Raw genomic sequence first — 23,604 nt, 5'->3', positions numbered from 1 at the left:
AGAATGGTACATCTTATATAATTGCAGTGTACCTACCACATGCTATCTAGACAGCTGATGACAAACCTCATCATGTATGTTTTTATGCCCTAAATTCCCACTGACTTCAGTGGGAGTTTTGAGTGTTCAAGAAATGCAGGATTGGGCACAACATGCACAAATCAAGACAGATGTAGAGAGAAAAATAGATGTTTATATAACCACATACTTAGGTTTGTGGCTAAATTATCAAAGATTGTTTTTTAGTACATGTTTAGTTGCTATTTAACATGCAATTACCCACGCAAACCACTGGAAATACTTGAATAAAAGCAAACCAAATGACTAGTGTAATTGAAAATGGGAAATAGAGTAATTGAAAATGGGACATGTTTGCTTATGCAGCAACACCCTTAAACAAGCCAGCAACATAACATTCAAAATAATAGATTTTCAAATAATTAATGTAAATGTATTTTGTGGACTGTTGCACAGTGATTACCTCTTCCTTTCTTATTAGCATACTTAACTCTTCCTACAACATCTGCATGTTCATTTACACTATTTAAATTTCCTTTTACTGTGATTCAGACAATGACATCTGCAAGTAAACAGAAAATCTGGAATAAGGGAAACTTACATTTCCTGAAAGTAAGATGTTAGCTTGTGAAACAATCTTCCAGAGGAAGTGATGGAAGCACCATCACTTGGGTAATTTAAAACTAGGCTGGACAAAGCACTCAAAAATATACTGTAGGGTTACATCCCATGCTGCAAGAAGGATGGATTAGATGATTTAATAGTTCTTTTTCAGCTCTAATTTATATCATTCCTATCCAAATTGACTGATGCTGATTGAGAACTGTTGATTCTGGAGGAATTCAGACCTGAACGAATTTCTCTTAATTCTGATTCTAAGTAGAGTTTCCAGTTTTATTAAGTATATTTTATTTCTGAAATACTTGTTCCTCTGAAAGAGTTCAGAAACTAATTCTTTGCTTACATATGATCTTTCTCATTACATAAATATATACTGAAAACTTTTCAAAAAGATTAATAAATCTGCTCCTCTGTCCTTTGATTTATACAATATGGAAAATAAAGCTCTAACAACAGGATGCTTTGCAGTAAATCATAATTAAATATGCAAATACCTTGGCTAAATTTGGACATGTAATTATATGATTAATCACATTTCAGAAAGCCTGAAAATTGCAATTGCATGCTTAAATAGATGGCCAGGCCCCAAACTCACATGGATGCACTTGTGCTCTCATTTCACACAAAATAGTTGCTTTGCTATGAAATGCCATCCACTGAAAATTAAATCCTTGTGCGATAGCAATTTGTGTGACAGTTTAGACGTGTGATTTTTTATATATGCAACAGAAGCACTATTTTTGAAAATGTAGCCCAGTGTCTCTCAGATTTTGAGTCACATTGATATGTTGCTTACTTTTAACAAATGATACTTTGTTACTTCAGACTGGCTGTGGATGGACCATTTGGAGCTGCAACTACAGATGTTTTTCACTATCGAGTCAGCGTATGCATTGCAGCAGGGATAGGAGTCACTCCGTTCGCCTCCATTCTAAAATCCATATGGTTTAAGTGCTGTAATCCTAATACAGAACTGACGTTGGAGAAGGTAGGGAAATTTGTTTATAATTCCTTTTAAAAGTTCACTGCCCTCACATCCTCTGGTAGTATTTTACTAAGCTAATTCTTGTCAAAATTAGATAACCAGCTCCTTCAGGTTGAGGGTAGAAATTGCTTTAGTTTCTGTTGAGATGGAGGAACTATCTCATTTGTCTGCTCTCCAGTGGACCCAATGAGTTTTCAGAACTTTCTGAGATAAAGTACTTTTTAGCTGCTAGCTTACTCTATTAAAGGCCTAATTGAACATTTTTATTACCTCAACCACTGGTGCAGTGGCATCTCCTTACAATTCACCTTGATACCCAGGTAACCCATAACAAAAAAGAAGCGAGGGTGGAGCATAGGCGCCAACTTACTCAGCTCCCAGGGGGTACTCAACCCCTGCTCTGCCCCAGGCCCCATCCCCACTCCACACCTTCCACCAAGTCCCTGCCCTGCCTCTTCCCACCTCTGGCATCTCACCCTAGGTAAGGCTCTTGTTGTTGTAATGTTCTCTTAGCGTAGGTACAGGAACCCTGGCCTGCCCTCTCCACTGGGCTCCGGTACAGGGCCAAATGGTGGGCAGCTCCAATCGGTGCCTTGGTATGCTAAGCAGTTACCTTCCCGGACCACTTCCTACCCCAGCCTCCTTTAGCTTCCTGGAGACAATCACTTCTGTCTAGTTTCTGACCCGAACATTCAGTCACTAGTCTCTTCTTTGTGGGTTCTCACAGGTCTGGATTGTCAGATCCCAGGCAATGAACTCCAAGGGCAGTACTTTCCCCTCACAACAGCCATCTGCTCCCTTCCACTGCCACCCTCTGAGCTGTTCTCTCCTTTTTAAAGTCATGCCTCCAGCTTGCATAGGTTTTGCAGGTGTGACTGGGTACGGCTGCTTGAGCCCAGAGCTGATCCTTAACCCCTTGCTCTCCCATGTGGGGTTTGTGTACCCCATCACAGTTCCACACTGGCATTCATTATTAATGATTCCCTTCAGCAACGTACAGAGGTTTCCATCTACAGTTCTGAAGCTAAAGATTATTAGAGTATGGCTTTGAAGGCCAATTGTCCAGCGCAGAATTTGTATTGTCGTTGTACTTTCTTTCATGATTTTTTTAAAAACCATACTGACAATGGGTTGGGATCTCAGCACGCAGATAAATATTTAACCTTTCACCCATTATATTTAATAATAGAGGAATAAAAAAGATGGAAATATGTTTTAAAATTGTCTGCTTCTAACCCCAACATGCACTCTGTTTTCGTAGTTAACTTTTAAAAATTCATAGACGTTTGAGATGCATGCAAAGGCAGTTAAACCTGTAACTCACCCCCACACCCCACAAGAAACCTTTCCCTCTTTGCCTTTTCTCCTCCAGCTGTTTTTTCACCTCTTCCCTCCTTCTACTCAGCTGCCTGAGGAACTGAAGTGCAATGATAATTCTCATAAATCATTGTAATTTTGAGGTGGGAGGAAATTAGGTTAATTAAAGTATTTGCAGTAAAACTAAAGCATTAGATAGTGCTTTGCTTCCTGGTGACTAAACAGCAAGTGTCTCTCACACAAAAAAGGAGTTAAAACAAACTTTTGGTTTTGACAAAAATGGATTTCTTTCAAAAAGTAGCATTTTTCTATGAGAAAATCCCTTCTCAGTCAATTCTGGAGGGTTTTTGAGCTCCACTTCCACTTGCAGTTTTCATGAGGGCTCTTCCGGTGTGGTATTGTGATTCTGTAAGCTACATTAAGCAGCTATTGGCTACTTTCTCTCCTTGCAAAATAAGATAGATTTTAAGTAGAACAGAAGGAAGACAACAGGGTCTTTAAACTCTCCAGTAGATCCACTGGTTCCAAACATGAATTATTTCTAATAATGTAATTGATTAAAGTGTGCCTGAGGCTGCAGGTCCTGGACAGCACCAATGAAGTTAACATATTCTTAATTCTCTGAACTAATTTTGTAATAATAATAATAATAATAATTAATAATAATAAATATGGCAGTGCCTTGTGAGGATAGGGTGAAGAAGAGACAGCTGGGGTGGAAATGGAGAGAGCGAAAGAGTGAAACACTAAAAAGAAAGTGGCAAGTAAAAACTGTCCCTTCCCCTTCCAGCCATTTTAACTCACTTTCTAATGTAAAAACTCAACTGGGAGCTGTTCAGTGTTTCAGGTTTAGAGCCAGAGCCTGGAAGTGTGTCTGTGGGCAGACCAGTTAAGGGTCCACCCACAGGGACCTGAATGCAGGTCCAAGGCCTTGATGTTTATAAAATAAGGGGAGTTAAAGCTGGTGGTTTGATGACAAATTGCTGCTGAAAGAGCAGCGTGGTTTCTGGGAATGCAGGAGGTGAGAAGGGGTCCAAATAGACTAGTGAAAGTGTGGGTGAGAGGGGGAGAGAGAGAGAATTAACAATATCCCATACTTTAATAGCAGCAAGTCACTTTTCAGGGCATGCACTAGAAGACTTTGTTGCCGTCTGGGATGGATAAAGGCACAAGGATGAAGGTACTTAAGGTGTGCCCGAGTGACCAACTAATTTACGCCCTGCCATGGCTTTTTGCTATAATGCATTAAGTCTCACAGGACCTCTGTGAGAAACAGGAATACATTTATTTCTACTTTACATGTAACTTTTCTGTTTCACAGTTTCTTCATTAGTGTAATGGGAATAATGATACTTATTTCTCACAGGTGTTGTGAGGCTAAAATCATTAATTTTGGAAAGATATCTTGAGATCTCAATGGAAGGTGCTGTGGAAGTCCAAAGTAGTATTAGAATTTTTTTATCAGTCATTTAAGTGAGATTGACATAATCTCAGAGTAATTATTTTTTTCCCATTGACTAAAAGCTTCCACTTGTGATATAATTACAAATAATTTAATCTGTCTCCAAGTATGCGGCACTCGCCTTCTATAGCGGTGAGTACCATAGACATGTCGATGAAGGAAATAAATAAGAGGATTTTCTTTTTTTTAAAAACAATTTCATCTTGATTTGAGTACAGCTATCATTACAGTTATTAAACTAATATTTCCTAGTGTTGCCCACATATAGTTGAGATATAAATACTAATAGCTTTGCATAATGTCAGCAGCTGTATAATTTAAAAAAACACCGCAAATCAGAAGCGTACACATTTATCTAATTGATTTTTCACAATTAAATAGCCTTAGAGTGTAGTTTTCCTATTGCTTTTTTGATGGTTAGGATGGGACATTTCAGTACTCATGACTGGACTGTTACCGCTCAGTTTAGTTATGCACAAGCTGCTTTCGTCCTCACCCCAGCTAGCCCCAATTTTGAAATTTTGTAGTTGGAATTTATGAAACTGTATTGGTTAACCCAGATTCTAACACTGGCAAACAGCTGTAACCTCTTGTTCCCTATTTAAGATTCACCCCATCCCTCAAACTTTCCAGCAAAATACAGTAATTTGGAAATACTAAAAGGCTGCAGAGTTCATGTTGTCAAATGTAATGTCATGTTAAAGCTGCTTTTGGGAAACAGCCTTTATGCCTATAAGGCTGAGTGCTAAATTCTTGATCGTCTTGTTAGTGCACCCATGCAGGACCCTCACCTTTGAGTGTGGAGGATAGAGATAACTACAGTGTGCCGGACTATGCCCTGTAACCCAAAGGGGGTGTGGTTACTCAGGTTGTGGCCCTCCACAGCCACCCAGAAACAGCTCTGGGGTAGCCCCCCCCCTCCACACTACACATTTAAGAGCAGCAGTAAGAGCAGGTCATGAATATTTTTCCCTTGCTCCCAGTGTTTCTCAAACTGGGGTCGCCGCTTGTGTAGGGAAAGCCCCTGGCAGGCCAGGCTGGTTTGTTTACCTGCCCCGTCTGCAGGTCCGGCCAATCGCGGCTCCCACTGGCCGCAGTTCACTGCTCCGGGTCAATGGGGGTTGATGGAAGCGACGTGGGCTGAGGGACTTACTGGCTGCTGCTTCCAGTTTGAGAAACACTGCCCTAGACCCTCCTCTAATTCACCCAACTCTTCAGAGTGAGACACACGAACATCTTGCCATGTAATCACTTATAAAACAAAACATATTCCCTTTCCACCATCTACCATTTCACTAGAAGCTACACAATAGCTCAGTCTATTTCATCTTTCTTGCATATACGTGTACTAGAAACATCACTATGTGTATCTCATTTGTCTTCTACGTAAAGCTTCAAAACCTCACCCTCCATAAGCATGCCTCAAATAAAACTTTACCCCTATTCATTCTACACACATGGGCTGTAAATGCCAAATTATCACAATAACCAAAGCACACATTTATTACATGTAGAATGTGATTTATTCAGGATATGAAAAGCTTAGTTATTAGTAACACCTAAGAAGTAGTCCAGTTAAGTGAATAAAGTATGGGGCTACAAGACTAGAATTAAGAGTTTGTTTTGCTGAATATGAAGGTGGAATTAACCAGTTTTCAAAATGTGCTGTGTTTGAGACAAAAACACATTAGGCAGACCTGTCAGACTTCCTTTGATATTTAAAGGTCAAGGCACTGGGGCATGGTGAGGAGAAAGAGAGACAGTTTGGATTAAGAGGAGAAATGATATACAAAACAGTATAAAAATCATGGACACAACAAAACAAGAGCCAAACATCACTTTTCTGACTTTGTTTATAGCTTTGTATCCCTTCTAACATCCATTGTCCCATTCGTTTCTTCTTAGATTGTATACTCTTTGAGAGAGAGAAGCGGCTTCTTATGGATTAGTAAAGTGTCTAGTACACTTTGGGGGACTATACAAATATCGGTAATTACATTTAAAAAAACATTATTAACGTTGCAAGGCGGCCAGTCCCTAGCATCTCATCCAATCTCAGGTTCCACCAACCCTCACTGGCTCTGAATCCCACTTCCTCTTAGCTCCTCATCCAATTTCCCTATTCTCCCCCCAGCCATCTGGTCTGCAACCCGCTCCCCCACCCCATACATTTCCCTCACTTGCTCCCAGTCCCAGTCTCCTTCCCCAGACAACCCCAGCTTCCCCTCCAGCTCCCAGGCCCAGTCTCCCTTCCCTGCCTCTCAGTCTCACTCTCTTTACTCAGCTAGTTCTAGTCTCACAGATTTTGCTCTCGACTCCAGTGCCTGGCCTTAGCATTACAGGGAAAGTCCAGCTTCACCCCTTGGCTGGTGCATGCTCAGTTGCTCTGTGGGAACTGTGCATGGAAAGTCCAGTCATGTGTAGAAGCTGTGAGGGGATGGAACACGCTAAGTTTCTCTGCGAGAATAGTGCATGTGCAGTCCTGTCATGCAGAAGAGCTGTGAGGGTCTGGAGTAGTGATGGGCAACCTGCAGCCTGGGGGCCGCACAAGGTCCATCAGGGTAATCCACTGGTGGGCCGCAAGACAGTTTGTCTACATTGACTATCCACAGGCACAGCTGCCCGCAGCTCCCAGTGACCGCGGTTCGCCGTTCCCAGCCAATGGGAGCTGCGGGAAATGGTGCGGGCTACAGGAACATGCTGGACGCTGCTTCCTGCAGCTCCCATTGGCTGGGAACAGTGAACCGCGGCCACTGGGAGCTGTGGGCAGCCGTGCCTGTGGACAGTCAATGTAAACAAACTGTCTTGCGGCCCGCCAGCAGATTACCCTGATGGGCCGCGTGTGGCCTGCGGACCTCAGGTTGCCCATCACTGCTCCAGAGTCTGGAGCATGCTCAATTGCCTTGTGGGGGTGGCACATGCATAGCCTGGTCATGTGTAGCTGCTGTAAGGGGCTAGAACACGCACAGTCACTCTGTAGGGATGATGCCTGCGCAGTCCATTCAGCAGTAGGAGATGTCAGAGGCTTGAGCATGCACAGTGAGGAAGGAATCTTTAGGGGTTTTAGCTGTTAAGCGATAGTAATGATCTATTGAACATTTGCAAACTGTGATTTTTTCAAAGGCTTATAACTTGGACAAATGTAGGTGGGTTGTCAAAGATGACAAAAGGCATCTCCCTGACATAAAGCCCGCCCCCACCAAATTTCTATTCTCTGCTCTATAACTTGAGGGCACTAGAGCATTACAAAGAATAGGTCTCAAGAATTTTCCAACATGGGCAAAACAACATATTTTCCCTTAGTCTCAGTTTTGGAAACAGCTGTATCTTTTTAGGTGAAATTTGCCCCCCCAAAATCATCTTGAGGCCAACACACAGCAATGAAAATTTCAGCCCAGATGGTTAAAGTTTGGCAATTGTTATAAGCAACTGAAAACAAAATCTTATCATTGGAATGTCTGGCAACCTTAATAGTAGGTGGCACTACCAGCCCCATCTATAATAAATGAAGAGTCATAATAAATGTATTTAAGAGTTTTGTCTAGGAGCATAGATGTTTAATGCTGCACTCAATACGGTATCGCCAACCTTAAGACTAAAAGGACAGAGTGGGCTAGTTCACAGATTTTTCACCTTTGGAACCAGAGTTCAATACCACAGTGATGGGCATGGTATAAGAATCTCAACAAAATAGAATAACTTTCTTAGTGGATGAATGAAATTGAGTGTGGTGGTCTCATCTTACTCCCTGTTTGATCACATCTCGAAATCACTGCAGAGTTTCATAGGATTTTCAGTCTCTATTCGAGAAAAATGCAGTTAGGTTTTGTAAGCCAAGATGCATTGACAGAATTAGATGGCTTGCATATTGCCTGTCTGAATTAATACTTTAATCACTAAATTCACTCACATTTTTTAAGAAGAAAAAGGTGTTTTAAAACATACAAAGAAACTCCACAATGTCAAAAGTAGATGGGATCGTGTTTAAATTTCCACTGGAGTACAGTAGAATGCTATAAGATTAACCACTTATCTCAACATAAATAATTTAAGAGCTTTATAGAAAGCTTGTTGAAAGCTTATGTCTTGTTGAATTTCCTTACTTTTACCTGACAGGTTTATTTCTATTGGACTTGCCGAGATGCATCTGCCTTTGAGTGGTTTGCTGATCTCCTGTTCTTGCTGGAAACACAAATGGCTGAGAAAGGGAAAACCCATTTTCTTAGTTATCATATATTTCTTACTGGCTGGGATGAAAGTCAGGTATTAATGAAATAGGTTTGAGTTAATGTACCTTATTTTCCAGTATGGCAGCATATGAAACAGGAACAAGCAAATGGATGAATTAATGTAATTATAAATTCTTGAAGTATTTGATAAACAGGTTTTTTTTCTCCTAAAATTTCTTTTTTAAATCTTTTGTGATATTTTTCCACACTTACACCATTATAACTCCACTAACAGGAAGCAAGGAGACAAAGATCTGTAAATATAGAGCCCACTTCCAATTCAGCTTTAGGAAAATAGGAACATAAGAATTGCTGTATTGGATCGAACGTGGAGTCCATCTAGTTCAATATCCTATCTCTGGAAGTCACCAGTACTATCTGCTGTAGAGTAAGGTGGAAGACACCTTGCCAGCATGGAAAATTTCTTCTGAACCCTAAATTGGATGTTGGCATGATGGTTTGTGGAATACCTTTCACAATTATTGTTATTTTTAATTCCTTACTTTAATTCCTTACTTAATTCCTGCTTCAGCTGGAGGAGGAGCTTTAAAGGGAGCCAGATGGCTAAAAAAGGGGTCAGTCAGGGTAGGAGGACAGATCTATCCTGAGAGCTCCTGAACAAGGGAACTACAAAAGCCTTTGCTGCCAGGAAGGGGCTATCAGCTGGGCTGAAGGGTCAGATTTTTCTTTTTTTTTGCTATCTTATATTGGACTTTGAGACTTTTTGGGAGGCAAATGGTAGGAAGTGACCCAGAGAGGCAGCCTCAAGGCACTTCAGTATGCTGATATTTTTGCCTCTAATAGGGCTCTTGGTTGCAGCCCGGTACAGTAAGAGGGCCCGGGCTCCCCTACCAACCACCCTTGTTGTGGAGAGTACAAAAACCTCCCTTCCACACACCCCTCTCAGAAGTAAGGAAAGGGTAGAGATGTTGAAAGCCCCAAGGCGAAGCTGAGTCACCTAGAGGGCTCAGCAGGGGAACTTAAGTAAAGTGACCATACGTACTGGTTTTACCAGTACAGTACTGGTTTTTTGAACATTGGTCTGGTTAGTCGTGAGATGTAACCAGTACAGTTTAGGACTACAAAATCAAAAATTATTAATTTATCAAAAGATTGAGTACATCAAATCAATCCTTGATAAACCAGCCTAAATCAATTTTATTAATTTATCCTAGTTTTAGTTTTATTTTACACGACGGTTCTCGTTGTTGGATCTCGGCAATACTCGGCATTCAGCACACGCACTCTCACTATATTCTTTGCTGCTTCTCACTATATTGTGGCCACGGCGACTCTTCAATAATACTCCCGCGCATTACATACAGCCCGACCGTGGGAACTCGATGATGACGTCATCACACAGAGCCCGCCAAAATCGACCAATTTTAAATGTCCTGGTTTTAAATTTGAAAAAAATGGTCACCTTAAACTTAAGGCCCTCCCTATTGTGAGGACGTGGGACTATATCAGTGTTTCTCAAACTGGGGTCGCCGCTTGTGTAGGGAAAACCCCTGGTGGGCCGGGCCGGTTTGTTTACCTGCCCCGCCCCAGGTCCGGCCAATCGCGGCTCCCACTGGCCGCGGTTCGCTGCTCTGGGCCAATGAGGGCTGCTGGAAGCGGCGCGGGCCGAGGGATTTACTGGCCGCCGCTTCCAGCAGCTCCCATTGGCCTGCTGTGGTGAACTGCAGCCAGTGGGAGCCGCGATCGGCCAGACCTGTGGACAGGGCAGCTAAACAAACCAGCCTGGCCTGCCAGGGGCTTTCCCTACACAAGAGGTGACCCCAGTTTGAGAAACACTGGACTATATATATTTCTTTTGACTCTGTTACCTCAGAATGGGGTGAATTAAATTAGTGACCTGGCTGGAGGGTAGTGAGTTCTGCAAGTTAATTTTGTGTTGTGTGAAAATGTATTTCCTTTAATGAGTTTTAAATTTGCCAACTTTAAATTTCATTGATAGATCCCACTCTGAGATCTGCATGCTACTTAGATTAAGGAGGCTCATTCAGCTTCTTCTCTCTTTATTTAGCCCCAAATTGGTCTTTTCTTTCGCTCTGCTTTATTAATTGGTCAGTCAAGTCACATTAGATGCAGGAAAGGAAAACCTCTCATCCTGTTTCTTACTTTTTGTTCTTTCCATTTAATGAAAGGACTCTTACAGGATTAAAAAAGAGGAAATATACCACAGGTCATTCCTTTCCTTGTAGCCTTGCTCTTCTCTCATCTTAATTCCTTCCCACTTTCCCTCAGGGATTATTTAAAAGGTAATGACTTGAGGTGCTTTCAACATTATGGGATTGATTTTCAAAATGTATTTGTGCAGTTGTTCACACACACATAGTCCAACAGCCTCTTACATCAGTTTCTCAGCCCATGGGTGAGGACTCAGAACTGGGTTGCCAGAATGTTTCAAAGGGTCATGTGGTCCAGTCAGCAGGGTAGGGCCAAACCTGAGCAGTGCTGCAACCCCACAGGTTGCAATGCCCAGAGCTGAGAGACAAGCCCAGCCAACCCCACAGCACAGGAGCTGCAGGAGCCACCACTCTGTGGTAACTGGCCAGCCTAACAGGTAAGCGGAGACGACAAGTACTTCTCAACTGGGCCACCTCCTCACCTCAGAGCCTCAGAGCTCGGCCAGGAGGGTGACAGGACCAGGCCCCAGCTCCCCACCTTGGGGAGGGGGAAAGGCCCGCAGAGAGTCATTGACTGATGGGCTGGTGCTGAGTCCCAGGCCTGCACCAGCTACCCTACCACCATGACAGGGAGCCAGAGAGAGCAACACTCCCCCCCACCTTGTGTGTGAGACCTTAGGTACTCCCTCCAGCACACCTCCATCCCCCTCCCCCCCCATACACCCTCCCACTTTGTTTGAAATGTTGTTTCAATAAATAGATTGGGCTACTTTGGGGATAGTTTTTAAGTCACTTTGGACTATTAATGCAGTAGAAATCTGAGAACCCTGAAACTCCCCCAGGGGCCAGGACCTGACCGAAACCACTCCAGGACCTCTATTCCCATACTATTTACTGGGTTGTGACAGGCCACAAACATTTACAAATGGGTCGTGAGCCCAGAAAGGTTGAGAACCTCTGTCTTATACTAGTTATCTAACAGAGACTGTGAAAACTTCTTTTGGAGAGAAAAATCCACTTCCCATGCTGAAGCATGCAATAGTTTGACCAATATTAAATAAGCCATTGCTCAATGTTAGCAAACTCACAGGCTGTTATCTACCATCTATTTTCTAAAGATCTGGATCGAGGTATATATTTGAAATACCGGCACGATGGTTCACTTTTTGACCTCCGTCACCTGAATGCAAAGACTAAGGCCTGGTCTACACTAAGGGGGGGGTCAAACTAGGGTACGCAAGTTCAGCTACGCTATTTGCGTAGCTGAACTCGAAGTACCCTAGTTCGACTGACTTACCCGTCCAGAAGTGGCGGGGTCGAACTCCACGGCTCCAAGGTCGACTCCGCCACCGCCGTTCACGGTGGTGGAGTTCCGGAGTCGACCGGAGCGCACGGGGAGTTCGAACTATCGCGTCTTGATTAGACGCGATAGTTCGAACTCCGAGAAGTCGAACTCACCGCGTCGACCCGGACGGTGAGTATAGACCTACCCTAAGACAGTGCAGAAACTCCTTCTTGAGGCACTCTTTGCCGACGACTGTGCCCTCATGGCTCACACTGAAAATGATCTTCAGCACATTGTCAACAAGTTTGCCGAGGCCTCACAACTCTTCGGACTAACTATCAGCCTCGGAAAGACAGAATTTCTCCATCAACCTGTACCTGGATCAAATGCTTCTCTCCCAAGTATCTCCATTGATGGCACTCAGCTTAAAGTAGTGGAGAACTTTAAATACCTGGGTAGTGTCATATCCAGTGATGGATAACTGGATAATGAGATCAACGCACAAATATCCAAAGCAAGCCAGGCACTTGGCTATCTGCGTGTCAAAGTTTTAAACCACCACAACATCCGGATGTCAACAAAACTGCTTGTGTACAGAGCTGCTGTTCTTTCATCTCTTTTGTACGGGTGTGAAACATGGACACTATATAGGCGTCACATCAAGCAGCTCGAAGCATTCCACATGCATTGCCTCCGCAACATCATGAAGATCCACTGGCAAGACAAAGTGCCCAATCTTGAGGTCCTCGAGAGAGCCCAGATGACAAGCATCGAAATGATGATCATGAAGTCACAGCTACGTTGGACCGGTCATGTCAGCCGCATGGATGCCAACAGAATCCCCCGCCAGCTTCTCTATGGTGAGCTCTCCCAGGGCATCCGGCATATAGGTTGTCCATGAAAACGTTACAAGGACACCATCAAAGCCAATCTGCAGTATAGCAGTATCAAACCCAGGGACCTTGAGGACACCGCCAGCGACAGAACACAGTGGCGTGCAACAGTCAGGAATACCTGTATAGCCTTTGAGGAAGACCGCAGCCGGTGTCTACAAGAGGCACGCGAACGACGTCACAGAGCACCAGCAGTGCACAACCCACTGACTGCGAACTTCCCATGCACCATCTGCAGCCAATTGTGCACCTCTAGAATTGGCTTGTACAGCCATCAGAGGGCACACCATGAGACCAATAATAGATGATTTGCTCAGATTTGTCATCATCGGATCGATGGACTACCAAGATTTTCTAAACAAGCTAATCAAGAAGCTAACAAAACACATGGTCACCATCACTCACCAGCTGCCAATATCCTGAATCTTCACGCCAGAACATGGTACAGAAACAAACAATTTTTGCTTTCGTGAGTGACCACCAGCTCATAGACAGAGGTGGACATCTTGTTGGACCTTTGGACCTTTCTGTGGCATGTGATACCACTGAGCACCAACTACTATTATCCCCCCTCCAAAAGTTTGCAGGGGTGAAAAGAAGTACAGTGAAATGGCTTTCTTCTTCTCAGACCAAACACAGATGGTTGTAATTGGTAATAGATCCTCTACCTCCAGAGCTCTCACATGTGGAATCCCACAAGCCTTAAACCTCTCCCTATCTTACTTGATATCTTTAGGAAACAACTAGTGGAGACTGTGTTAGCTTAAATACCAGCAATACTCAGATAACACCAAGGTTTACATTTCCTTTACATAGAACATAACCAGCATTCTCTCCAGGCTATCCCCCAGCATTTGGCCAAGAACAACATTTGGATGAAGAGTAGTTGACTGAAGCTGAACCTAGGCAAAATGAAGGTGATGATTTCAGAAAGCAAGAATCCCTTTGGAGAATTTACTTCTTTCCCCTCTGTTGAGGGCATATGCCTTCAGACTGTTAAATTTGTTCATTTTTGATGTCCCTATCGATTCTTCTGCCACTGGATGGCCAAATAGAGATATGGTGGCAAACAAGCCCTCTTCCATCTGTGGCTGGTCAGGAAACTATGCCTCAAGATATCAAACCCGGTCCTGGCAATGCATTTGAGACATCTAGGCTTCATTACTGTAATTCATTATACTTAGGACTGAAGTCACAAATATTGAAAAAGTTCCATTTAGTGCAGAATGCAGCCACCATCTGCTGAGCAGCACAGCTGGCCATGAGCAAATCATCCAGTCCCTGCATTGGCTCTCCACTGAATAGACTCCAGTTCAAGTCCTCTACCACGATATTCAGAGCCAGTGTTTCTCAAACTGGGGTCACCACTTGTGTAGGGAAAGCCCCTGGCTGGCCGGGCTGGTTTGTTTACCTGCCCCGTCCGCAGGTCCGGCCGATTGCGGCTCCCACTGGCCGCAGTTTGCAACTGCAGGCCAATGGGAGCTGCTAGAAGTAGCGCGGAGGGAGATACTTTCCGCCACTTCCAGCAGCTCTCATTGGCCTGCAGCGGCAAACTGCAGCCAATGGGAGCCGCGATCGGCCGGACCTGCGGACAGGGCAGGTAAACGAACCAGCCCAGCCCACCAGAGGCTTTCCCTGCACAAGTGGTGACCCCAGTTTGAAAAACACTGTTCAAAGCCCTCCATAAGATTGGCCCAAGCTAGCAGGACCTCCTGTGACTGCTACGCCTCACCAGAACACTGAAGCTGTCAAGAAATAGAGGAGACTCGTGAGCACAAGAGAGGGAACTTTCACAAGGGATGGATCCAAACTATGGAATCCACTCCTGCAAAAGATAATGACCACAGGTCACACCACATTCAGAACTAAATTCCAAACAAATTTCTTGACTTAGTTTTTCTTCAATAATTCTTCACAAGGATAATAATAATAGTCTATAATACAAACAAACACGTTACTCCTACTTACAGAGGGAGGAAAATGGAGAGAGATTCTATGTTTGATTTTTAAATACCTATGCAGTGATGGGTGCAATATAAGAACCTATAGAGAGAGTAAATCTGCATGCAAATTATGCACATAACTGCATTTCTGTGCATGTAACTTGAAAAAAAAAGGCCTTATTTCTGTCTACATATAAGAATCCTGTATATTATTTAGGAGAAAAGGAACACAGGCATTGCTATGTTGGATCAAATAATAATATATATTAATTATAATAGTGTTAATTATATTACAGTATAATAATTATTATTATTATCCCTCAGTATGACATCATAGGGATTTTTTTCACCTTCACAACATACAAGATCTTTAAGTATAAAGAGGGGAAAGCTACCATCAAAAATTTATTCCCATGAGTCACCAATAAATCCTGACCACAAACTGACTCTGTAGGTTTGGGTAGTCAAAAGTTTTGTTAAATTGTGCACAGAACTTCTGCATTTTAGGGGCTCCAATGTACTGGTTCTCTTTTGACTTTCCTTAATATTCTCACAAAGCCTACGAGCACTGGCTTCTGGAGATCACTAATCGTGATGTTTTGCACACCTACTGTATTCCTGAGCTGCTCATTCATACCCTGAGGGACTGCTCCAAGTGCTCTTGTAATCATCTTTGTTCTGTTTTCTATCATCATTCCACTTCGTGGCCGAGGTCTTCATACTTTTCCATTTCTCTTCCTCTTTCTTTTTTGTTTCTTCTGCTGGTATGGCAATATCAATTAACATGGTCTTGTTAATTGATTTATTATTTATGTACTGGTTTGCTATAATGCCTACAATGTGCTAAGTACTTTCCACTCATACAAGAAGAAATGGTCCCTACCTTGGGGAGCTTAGTCTGTGTACATAGAGCATTGGACAGATGGGTTATTATATATCAAGTTTAGAAAATACATCCATTTACTTGTTCTGGAAGTTTCTCAACTGAGGTTAAAATGGGTGTGGATAATCCTCAATATCAACTTTGGTTCTTTGCCTCCTTGCTTACGGGTGGTGCAATAATGTTTTCTGAAAGGAGACTATTGGGGGAATAAGGGGAATGAAAATGGCAAGCAGAATTACTTGCAAGTAAATTTCCTTTATCAACTTAACAAAGGGAAGTTATTGCTGCTTGTCTGATACCATAGAGTATGCTATTGGTAAAGCATTGGCCACCGCTAATGATGGTATGTATATGCCGTATGAAAGTATGAGGTGGAATGTTGTTCAGAATATTTAAGCAGGTTCTTTTCTAGGCAAATACAAAAATAAAAGGGGTGGTAGACTGTTGTGCACCACTTGTGCATACCCAATTTGACTCCTGCTCTGTGAGCAACTGAAAATTCAAAGTACACACATCCTGGATACATGTAGAATTCCTATATTGCATATAATTTCTAATATTTATTTAAAAATCACCATTACTTCACTACTTATGTTTTTCCTTTCCCAAATCATTTCTTTTCAACATTAAAATGGTTATCACCCGCTTAACTACCGGGAAATATTCAAAAGCTGCTAAGAAACTTAGGAATCTAAGTCCATGTTTGCAAAAGTGACCTGGGCCCAGACCCTCAAATGCACCTAAATACCTTTCAGGATCAGGGCCTTAGGAATAAGTCTCATTGAAAGTCAATAGGACTTAGGTGCCCATGTACCTAAGTTACTTTTGAAAATGGAATTTAGGCTTCTAAGCCACTTAGGCACTTTTGAAAATATTGTTCTGCCCCCAGTATGCTTTCTCTTTAGGGGCAGAGTGCTGCCCTCTGATGATAATTATAAGTCCCACCCCCCCAGTAATATATATTTCCACCTTTTATTCAGAGACAGTATTTTTGCTTTACTTTTTACTCTCCATATACGTTATTGATTCTAAAACTATTGTCTTGCTGTACATTTTGCTTTAGGCTACTCATATAGCTCTACATGATGATGAAAAGATGGATGTAATTACTGGTCTGAGACAGAAGACCTTCTATGGAAGGCCGAATTGGGACACTGAGTTCAGGCAAATAGCAGAAAATCATCCTAGGTAAGGCAGGTTAGCTTCTAGCCTTATTATGTAACTCTTTCTCAACATAAACAGTGGGAGGGCAAATCTTTTTAAATGACCCTTTTAAAATAATTTAGTTTCTTGCTATGTGGAAAGAAGATTTATGTTTAATGAAGCTTTTAATGAAGAAATCTCAGAAAGAGAATGCCAATAAAATCTAATTTTTGGATAAGAAAATCTAATATTTATAAATATTTCAATATCCTGGCCTTTGCCAGATATAATTGAAACACACAATCCAATTACTGTTCTGCACAAAGGACAAAGTAACATTAATTTCCCTTGAAGATGGTTATTAAAGAGATAAACTGTGATTTTTTTTTCTTATGATGTCAAGGATATGTTTGTTCTCCCAACATATTTGGCTACCATTGTAAGACTGTGCTGTTCTGTCATTAGTTCATCTCTGCTGGCAAAGACAGTTCATTTGAACCTGGTGGATTTGCTAGTGGTCTGAGAAAAGCTTCTTTGTTCCTGGAAGCCTTTGAAGAAAGAATTTGAAATATTTTTGTGTTCATCACCAGAAAATTCTGGAATCTTTGTGATTCTTTTCCATTTCCAAATATTTACCTGTTAATGCAAGCTAAAGGCCTCATTCAGGAGAAAGGGTTGAGAAAGGAAAAGGAAAAACATTTTTTTATGAATAAAAAACTAAAATGCTAGAAGGGGAAGAGAGAAAAGAGTAAGCTTCAAGAATACCATAAAATTGAAAAAATAACAGTAATAGAGAAACCAATTGATAGAGGTAAAGATGAATACAAATCAGGAAATAAGAAGGAAGATTAAGAAATGGGCAAAGGGCTGACAATAAAAAATATAATTTTTTCCTTTTTATTATTTGTTAAATATTGCTACTACAAAATCATATTTTTAAATTTTAGGCTTGCAGTCAAATTTAACTTGCAGTCTAAACTTTATTGTTTGACAATATTCAAAATATAGTTGTGAAGTGAAAAATCTTCAAGAAAGACACTTTCTGTGCTGCTTTTCATGCACAGAGTAGAAGGTGATGGTGAAAAGTCCTGAATGTCGTGATGCTTTCTTAAGAATCCAGCACTGAAGTTTTAGGAACATGAATTTGGTCGTAATAGGCCTGTCAGTCTGACATCGATCCAAGGCAAGATAATGGAGTGGCTGATACAGGACACAATTAATAAAGAATTAAAGGAGGGTAATATAATTAATGTCAATTAACATGGATTTTTGGAAAACAGATCTGGTAAAACTAACCTGAGATCTATTTTTATGAGATTAAAAGTTTGGTTGACAAAGTTAATAGTGTTTATGTAACAGACTTCTATTAGGCATTTGACTTGCTATCACACAACATTTGGATTAAAAAACTAGAATGATATAAAATTAACATGGCACACATTAAGTGGATTGAAAGCTGGCTAACTGATAGGTCTCAAAATGTAATTGTAAATGGGGAATCATCATCAAGCAGGTATTTCTAGTGGGGTCTCGCAGGGATCATTTCTTGTCCCTGTGCTATTTAACATTTTATCAACCTGGAATCAATCTGGAAGAAAACATAAAATCATTCCTGATAAGTATGCAAAGGATAAAAAAGTTGGGGGAGTGGTAAATGGTGATGAGGATAGGTCATGGATACAGAGCGATGTGGCTTGCTTGGTAAGCTGAGAACAAACAAATAATATGGCTAAGTGTAAATATATACAGGTAGGAAAAAAGAATGTAGACCATACTTACACGATGGGGGACTCTGTCCTGGGAAGTAGCAACTCTGAAAAAGATTTCGGGGTCATGGCAGATGGTCAACTGAACATGAGCTCCCATTGCAATGCTGTGGCCAAAAAGGATAATGCGATCCTTGCATGCATAAAGAGAAGAATCTTGAATAGGAATAAAGAGGTTATTTTAACTTTGCATTTGGCACTGGTATGACCACTGTTGGTATACTGTGTCCATTTCTGGTGTCCACAATTCCAGAAGGATGTTGATAAATTGGAGAAGGTTCACAGAAAAGCCATAGGAATGATTAAAGGATTAGAAAACGTACATTATAGTGAGAGATTCACAGAGTTTAATCTATTTAGCTTAACAAAGAGAAGGTTAAGGGGTGACTTGATCACAGTCTGTAAGTATCTACAAGAGGAACAAAAATTTGATAATGGACTCTTCAGTCTAGCAAAGTATAACATGATCCAGTGGCTGGAAGTTGGAGCTAGACAAATTCAGACTAGAAATAAGGTGTAAATTTTTAAAAGTGAATGTAAATAACTATTGGAGCAACTTACCAAGGTGTCATAGTGGATTCTCCATCTCTGGCAATTTTAAAATCAAGGTTGGATCTCTTTGTAAAAGATATGCTGTGGTTCAAAAGGAGTTATTGCGGGGGAAGTTCTATGGCTTGTGCTATACAGGAGATCAAACTAAATGATTACAGTGGTCCCTATGAATCTATGAATTTGCTTATGAGCCTCAGTTAATACATTTAAGGTCAAATGTGAACTCTTTAAAGGAAAAAGTGCATGAGAGAAACATTTTATTGGCCCTGTATGGGGCAAAAACTGCCCCTCCTCCATGCCCTCTGCATGTGCAGATGGTTCAGGATGCAGAGGAATTGGCATGGTTCTGCTGTGTGTGAGTAAAGGGGCAGCTGGATTTCATGAGGTAACCAGACTAAGGGCTGATTCTAGGGGCAGACAAACAGGGCCATCACCCTGGGCACCAGCTTCCAGGGGCACTATAACAACTTCCAGAGGACACTGGACTGCTAGGCTCCCCCTCCCCAACTGAACGGCCAACCGTGTTTTAGATTTTCTTTGCCTGACTGTTAGGGGAGAGTGGGTGCCAAAAATGTTTTCTGACCTGGCCAGCAAAATGACTAAGGCTGTTCCTGTCCAGGGTCTACATCCCTTGTATACCACTGAGTCCAGGTCCACATGGGCTCTCTTCTCTGCAATGCACAGTCTCTTTGCAGATGGAGTAGAGTGGTGGTGTATCTACTACACCAGGGGTTCTCAAACTTCATTACACCACGACCCTCTTCTGACAATAAAAATTACTTCATGACCGCTGGACGGAGGACCAAAGCCTTTGGCCCTGGGCCCCAGCAAGTCTAAGCCAGCCCTGGCAAATGGGGTTGCAACCCACTTTGGGGTCCTGACCCACAGTTTGAGAACTGCTGTACTACATGACTCCATGAATCCACCATTCACACCTGCTCCAGAGTACAGAGCTAGGACTGTCCAGCTAGAGACAGGGGCAGCAGCAGCCAATCAGATTCTTAGCCATTCCAAGCTCTTATAGGTGCAATTGCTGGTGCAAACATTTTGGAACTCCAGTTCCCACTTAGGCATAGGTGTGCTTTTGAAATTCAGTGGTGGGCACATGTTCTTGGTACAGTATTAACACTTCTGCAACACTGTTTTTGTGGTTAGAATTCACTTGAACCTCATTTGCACTTTCCTTTGAGAAAGCTTATTGGGAGCAAACATCAGTTGTACCTCATTGCTGCAGATTTAGCTTCCTGCTCTAATGGCACAAATTCTGAAAATTTACTCCAGTAGGTGCACAGCTAATGAGTGTGTACTTTATATATTTAATGGATATGTGCAGTGTCTTTTTAAAAGCAAACCCGCAAACAATGATATATTCTATTGTGCAGAAAATAGCTATTTTTCTATTATCTGTAAACATCATTGCCTAGATATTTGCAAACTTGGGCATGCACTTATTCATCTATGAGGACTACTTACATGTCAAGTTTCAAAATTCAGCCACTTTTAAATTATGTCTGTGGGCAAAAATGTATATTTTTTCATCTTCATAGAACTCAAAAATAACTGCAGGGATTTTGTGCATTTTTTTAAAATACTTCCACTTAGAGACAAAAAATGGAAAATTTCAGCCCATGGAGTAGGTTTTTTTTTTTTTTGTAAAACTATGACAATGTGAAAACAGAGAGTTATAATTAAAAACGTTGAACACTGTAATAAAATGTAAAAACACTAAAGAAGAATTAAAAATAAAGATAGTTATAAAATAATACTTTGTGAAATGAACATGGGCAAAACTTTTAAAATGCATTTGTCAAAAGGCCATTTTAAAGATTCAAACAAAACTGACGATTGTCAAAAGATGTAGTTTATTTGTTTTGTTCTGTTATCTTTTTGTTATTGCTGCAGCAACAGCATCGGTGTATTCTTCTGTGGACCCAAAGCTCTCTCCAAGATCCTTCAAAAGAGGTGCAACTTGTATTCATCAGCTGATCCTAGGGGTGTTCAGTTTCACTATAACAAGGAAAGTTTCTAAACAGTATTTTTGAAATTTTATAATTGATATCATTGTATTGTATGCTTTTTCAGTGAAATCAGTGGGAGTTAGGGGTCTAAATATAGTTGAGGATCTGGGCCCAAGTGTCTTTATAATTCAGAGTTTTTAAAAAAAATTAAAACTAAAAACATGAAATCCCCACAGAATTTACATAAGTTAGTAGAAGATGCAGCTATGCTCTATTTTAAAAAAACAAAAGCAAAAAATATATTAGATTTGTACTGAGGTGTAAAACACAGTTCATAGGGATCATATAATGCATTTACCCATCCATGCAATAAAACTGTGAAGCAGAAAACATCCCAAGTGTGTTAGCAGTTGAATAAGACAAATGACAATATTATATATGTACAAACACATGGAAAAATATTCACTAGAGAAGACAAAACTATATAGACAAACACATAAGGATAAAAATTACATCCCAGAGGACTTTAGAAATATTTTATAAATCTCCTGTTTGGGGATGGAGTTTGTATGAACTAAGCTGGGGCTACAAGATATAGTTGTATTATTATTGAGTTGAAGACGATGCATCTTTATTTGAAAATAGTGCAAGTTTTCTGAAATGTCTGTGAAATGATTAATGTGGTGCATATAGTGTAGCGGTAAAGTGAGTGGAGAATTAGCATCGCTGCCAGTTCACCTAGAGGCATTTATCTTTTTTTTTTCCCCTGGTGCCAGTGATGAGCCTCAGGGTAAGCTGACTCTTATTTTTTAACTATAAATTAAGTTTCTTTTTTGTGTGTTGAAAATCTTGAAGGGAATGAGGAATGTGTGTAAGCACCAATATCAGCTGCCATTGCATGAAAGAAAGCGTTGACAATCTCCTGTAGATTCTGAATGATTGTTTTAATGGGGCTGGATCTGAGGTAACAAGCACAAAGATATTGTGCTACCAGAAAAACAGGATCTGTTCTCCCTTACTTCATGCAACAAGATGTAACATTTAGCTTCTGGCTCAATGTGGCATCTCTTCACTGCTTTGATTTATTCCCACTTTTGCAAATCACTGTGGATTATGCTACAGGAGATGCATTTAGAGCCCTTGTTATAGTTCATTGAGTAGCATCACTGTTATCACCACCAGAGGAGAATTTCACTTGTATCTGGGCTGAGTGACCTAGAATAAAAGGAAAAGAATAATAACAATAATAATAATAATAATAATAATAATAAAAAGTGAGAAGGTTTGTTAGACTAGAATGAAACTGCATTTAGGTTGAATGAAAATCCCTTTATTATGAATATAATTTAAATCAAAATGGAAACTAGGAAGATTTGGCTTAGTGCCTTGTTTTAAGTAGCACTGAGCACACAGCCGCTATAATAATGTGAATGTATATGTAATTACTCTGTTATTGTGTTTATGTATGAAAACATCTGCTGTAGGGTGGCCAGACAGCAAGTGTGAAAAATCAGGACAGGGGATGGGGGGGTAATAGGAGCGTATATAAGAAAAAGACCCCAAAACTGGGACTGTCCCTATAAAATCGGGACATCTGGTCACCCTAATCTGCTGTCAGGGAAAATGAAACATGTCTTCATGGATTTGTCCATTCAGCTTCTTCAGTGGGAAGTGATCACGACTGTAGAGAAAAATAGTAGTAAATAAAATATAGTCAAAACAGCACAGCCTCATCTCATACTGTCTAATGTGACAGTCAATCAAGTAATCAGAATCCCATACCTACAGATTAATTATTTGGACCTTACCATAAAATTAACATTACCAACAGATTTACCATAAGAATTTAAAATGTGCACTTGTATTCATCAATAAGTATAATTTAGAATATATGATTTTACATGCTCTGGGATTTTTTCCTCAAAAAATCCTCTGTGCAATGGAAACTGTGTAGTGAAAATTGTCCCATTTTACACAAAAGATGAAACAGGGTCTGCCAAATTTACTGCATTCCATCACATTATATACACTGTATAATTATAAGGGATCCCCTCCATCTTTCATTCTGGTATGATAAAGTGCTGTATTTGGGCAAAACTAAATATTATAAACTACAAAAAAGAATGGGACTTTCAAAAGGTTTAGATAGTCCAGATTAGCAGGAGAATTTATTGAAGTTTATCCAAAGAGAGCTGTCCTGGAAAGGCGATAGTTTTAAATGACTGTTACCTGACATTTGTGTTGCTCTTTTCAACCGTGCATTGCAGTTTTTTTAGTGGAAATTACTTGAATGTGAATGTGAATATGAAAAACAAAGTGATGAGAAGAGAAGTGAAACCATAACTGCCAAAAGCAGTGTTGTAAGAGATGGACTCTAGCAGCTGCACTCTTGTGCATAGAAGATGTGTGCAGTCCAC

The 23,604-nt window shown here is 40.9% G+C and overlaps 1 protein-coding gene across 1 annotated transcript in view; it reads left to right on the top strand.

Annotated features, from left to right (window-relative positions):
- NOX3 (NADPH oxidase 3) overlaps positions 1 to 21,311 on the top strand; it is a 47,473-nt gene extending 26,162 nt beyond the window's left edge. The window contains exons 10-13 of the mRNA XM_045009410.1: positions 1,465 to 1,627; positions 8,520 to 8,666; positions 16,832 to 16,956; positions 21,132 to 21,311. Of these exons, the coding sequence (XP_044865345.1) occupies positions 1,465 to 1,627; positions 8,520 to 8,666; positions 16,832 to 16,956; positions 21,132 to 21,258 (562 nt within the window). The 3' untranslated portion in view covers positions 21,259 to 21,311. The remainder of the gene's footprint in view (positions 1 to 1,464; positions 1,628 to 8,519; positions 8,667 to 16,831; positions 16,957 to 21,131) is intronic.
- The last annotated feature ends 2,293 nt before the right edge of the window (positions 21,312 to 23,604 follow it).

Source organism: Mauremys mutica, chromosome 3, assembly GCF_020497125.1.
Source record: "Mauremys mutica isolate MM-2020 ecotype Southern chromosome 3, ASM2049712v1, whole genome shotgun sequence".
Lineage (NCBI taxonomy): Eukaryota > Metazoa > Chordata > Testudines > Geoemydidae > Mauremys > Mauremys mutica.
The sequence above is the reverse complement of the archived record's forward strand: the minus strand, read 5'-3'. Positions and strand labels throughout refer to the sequence as shown.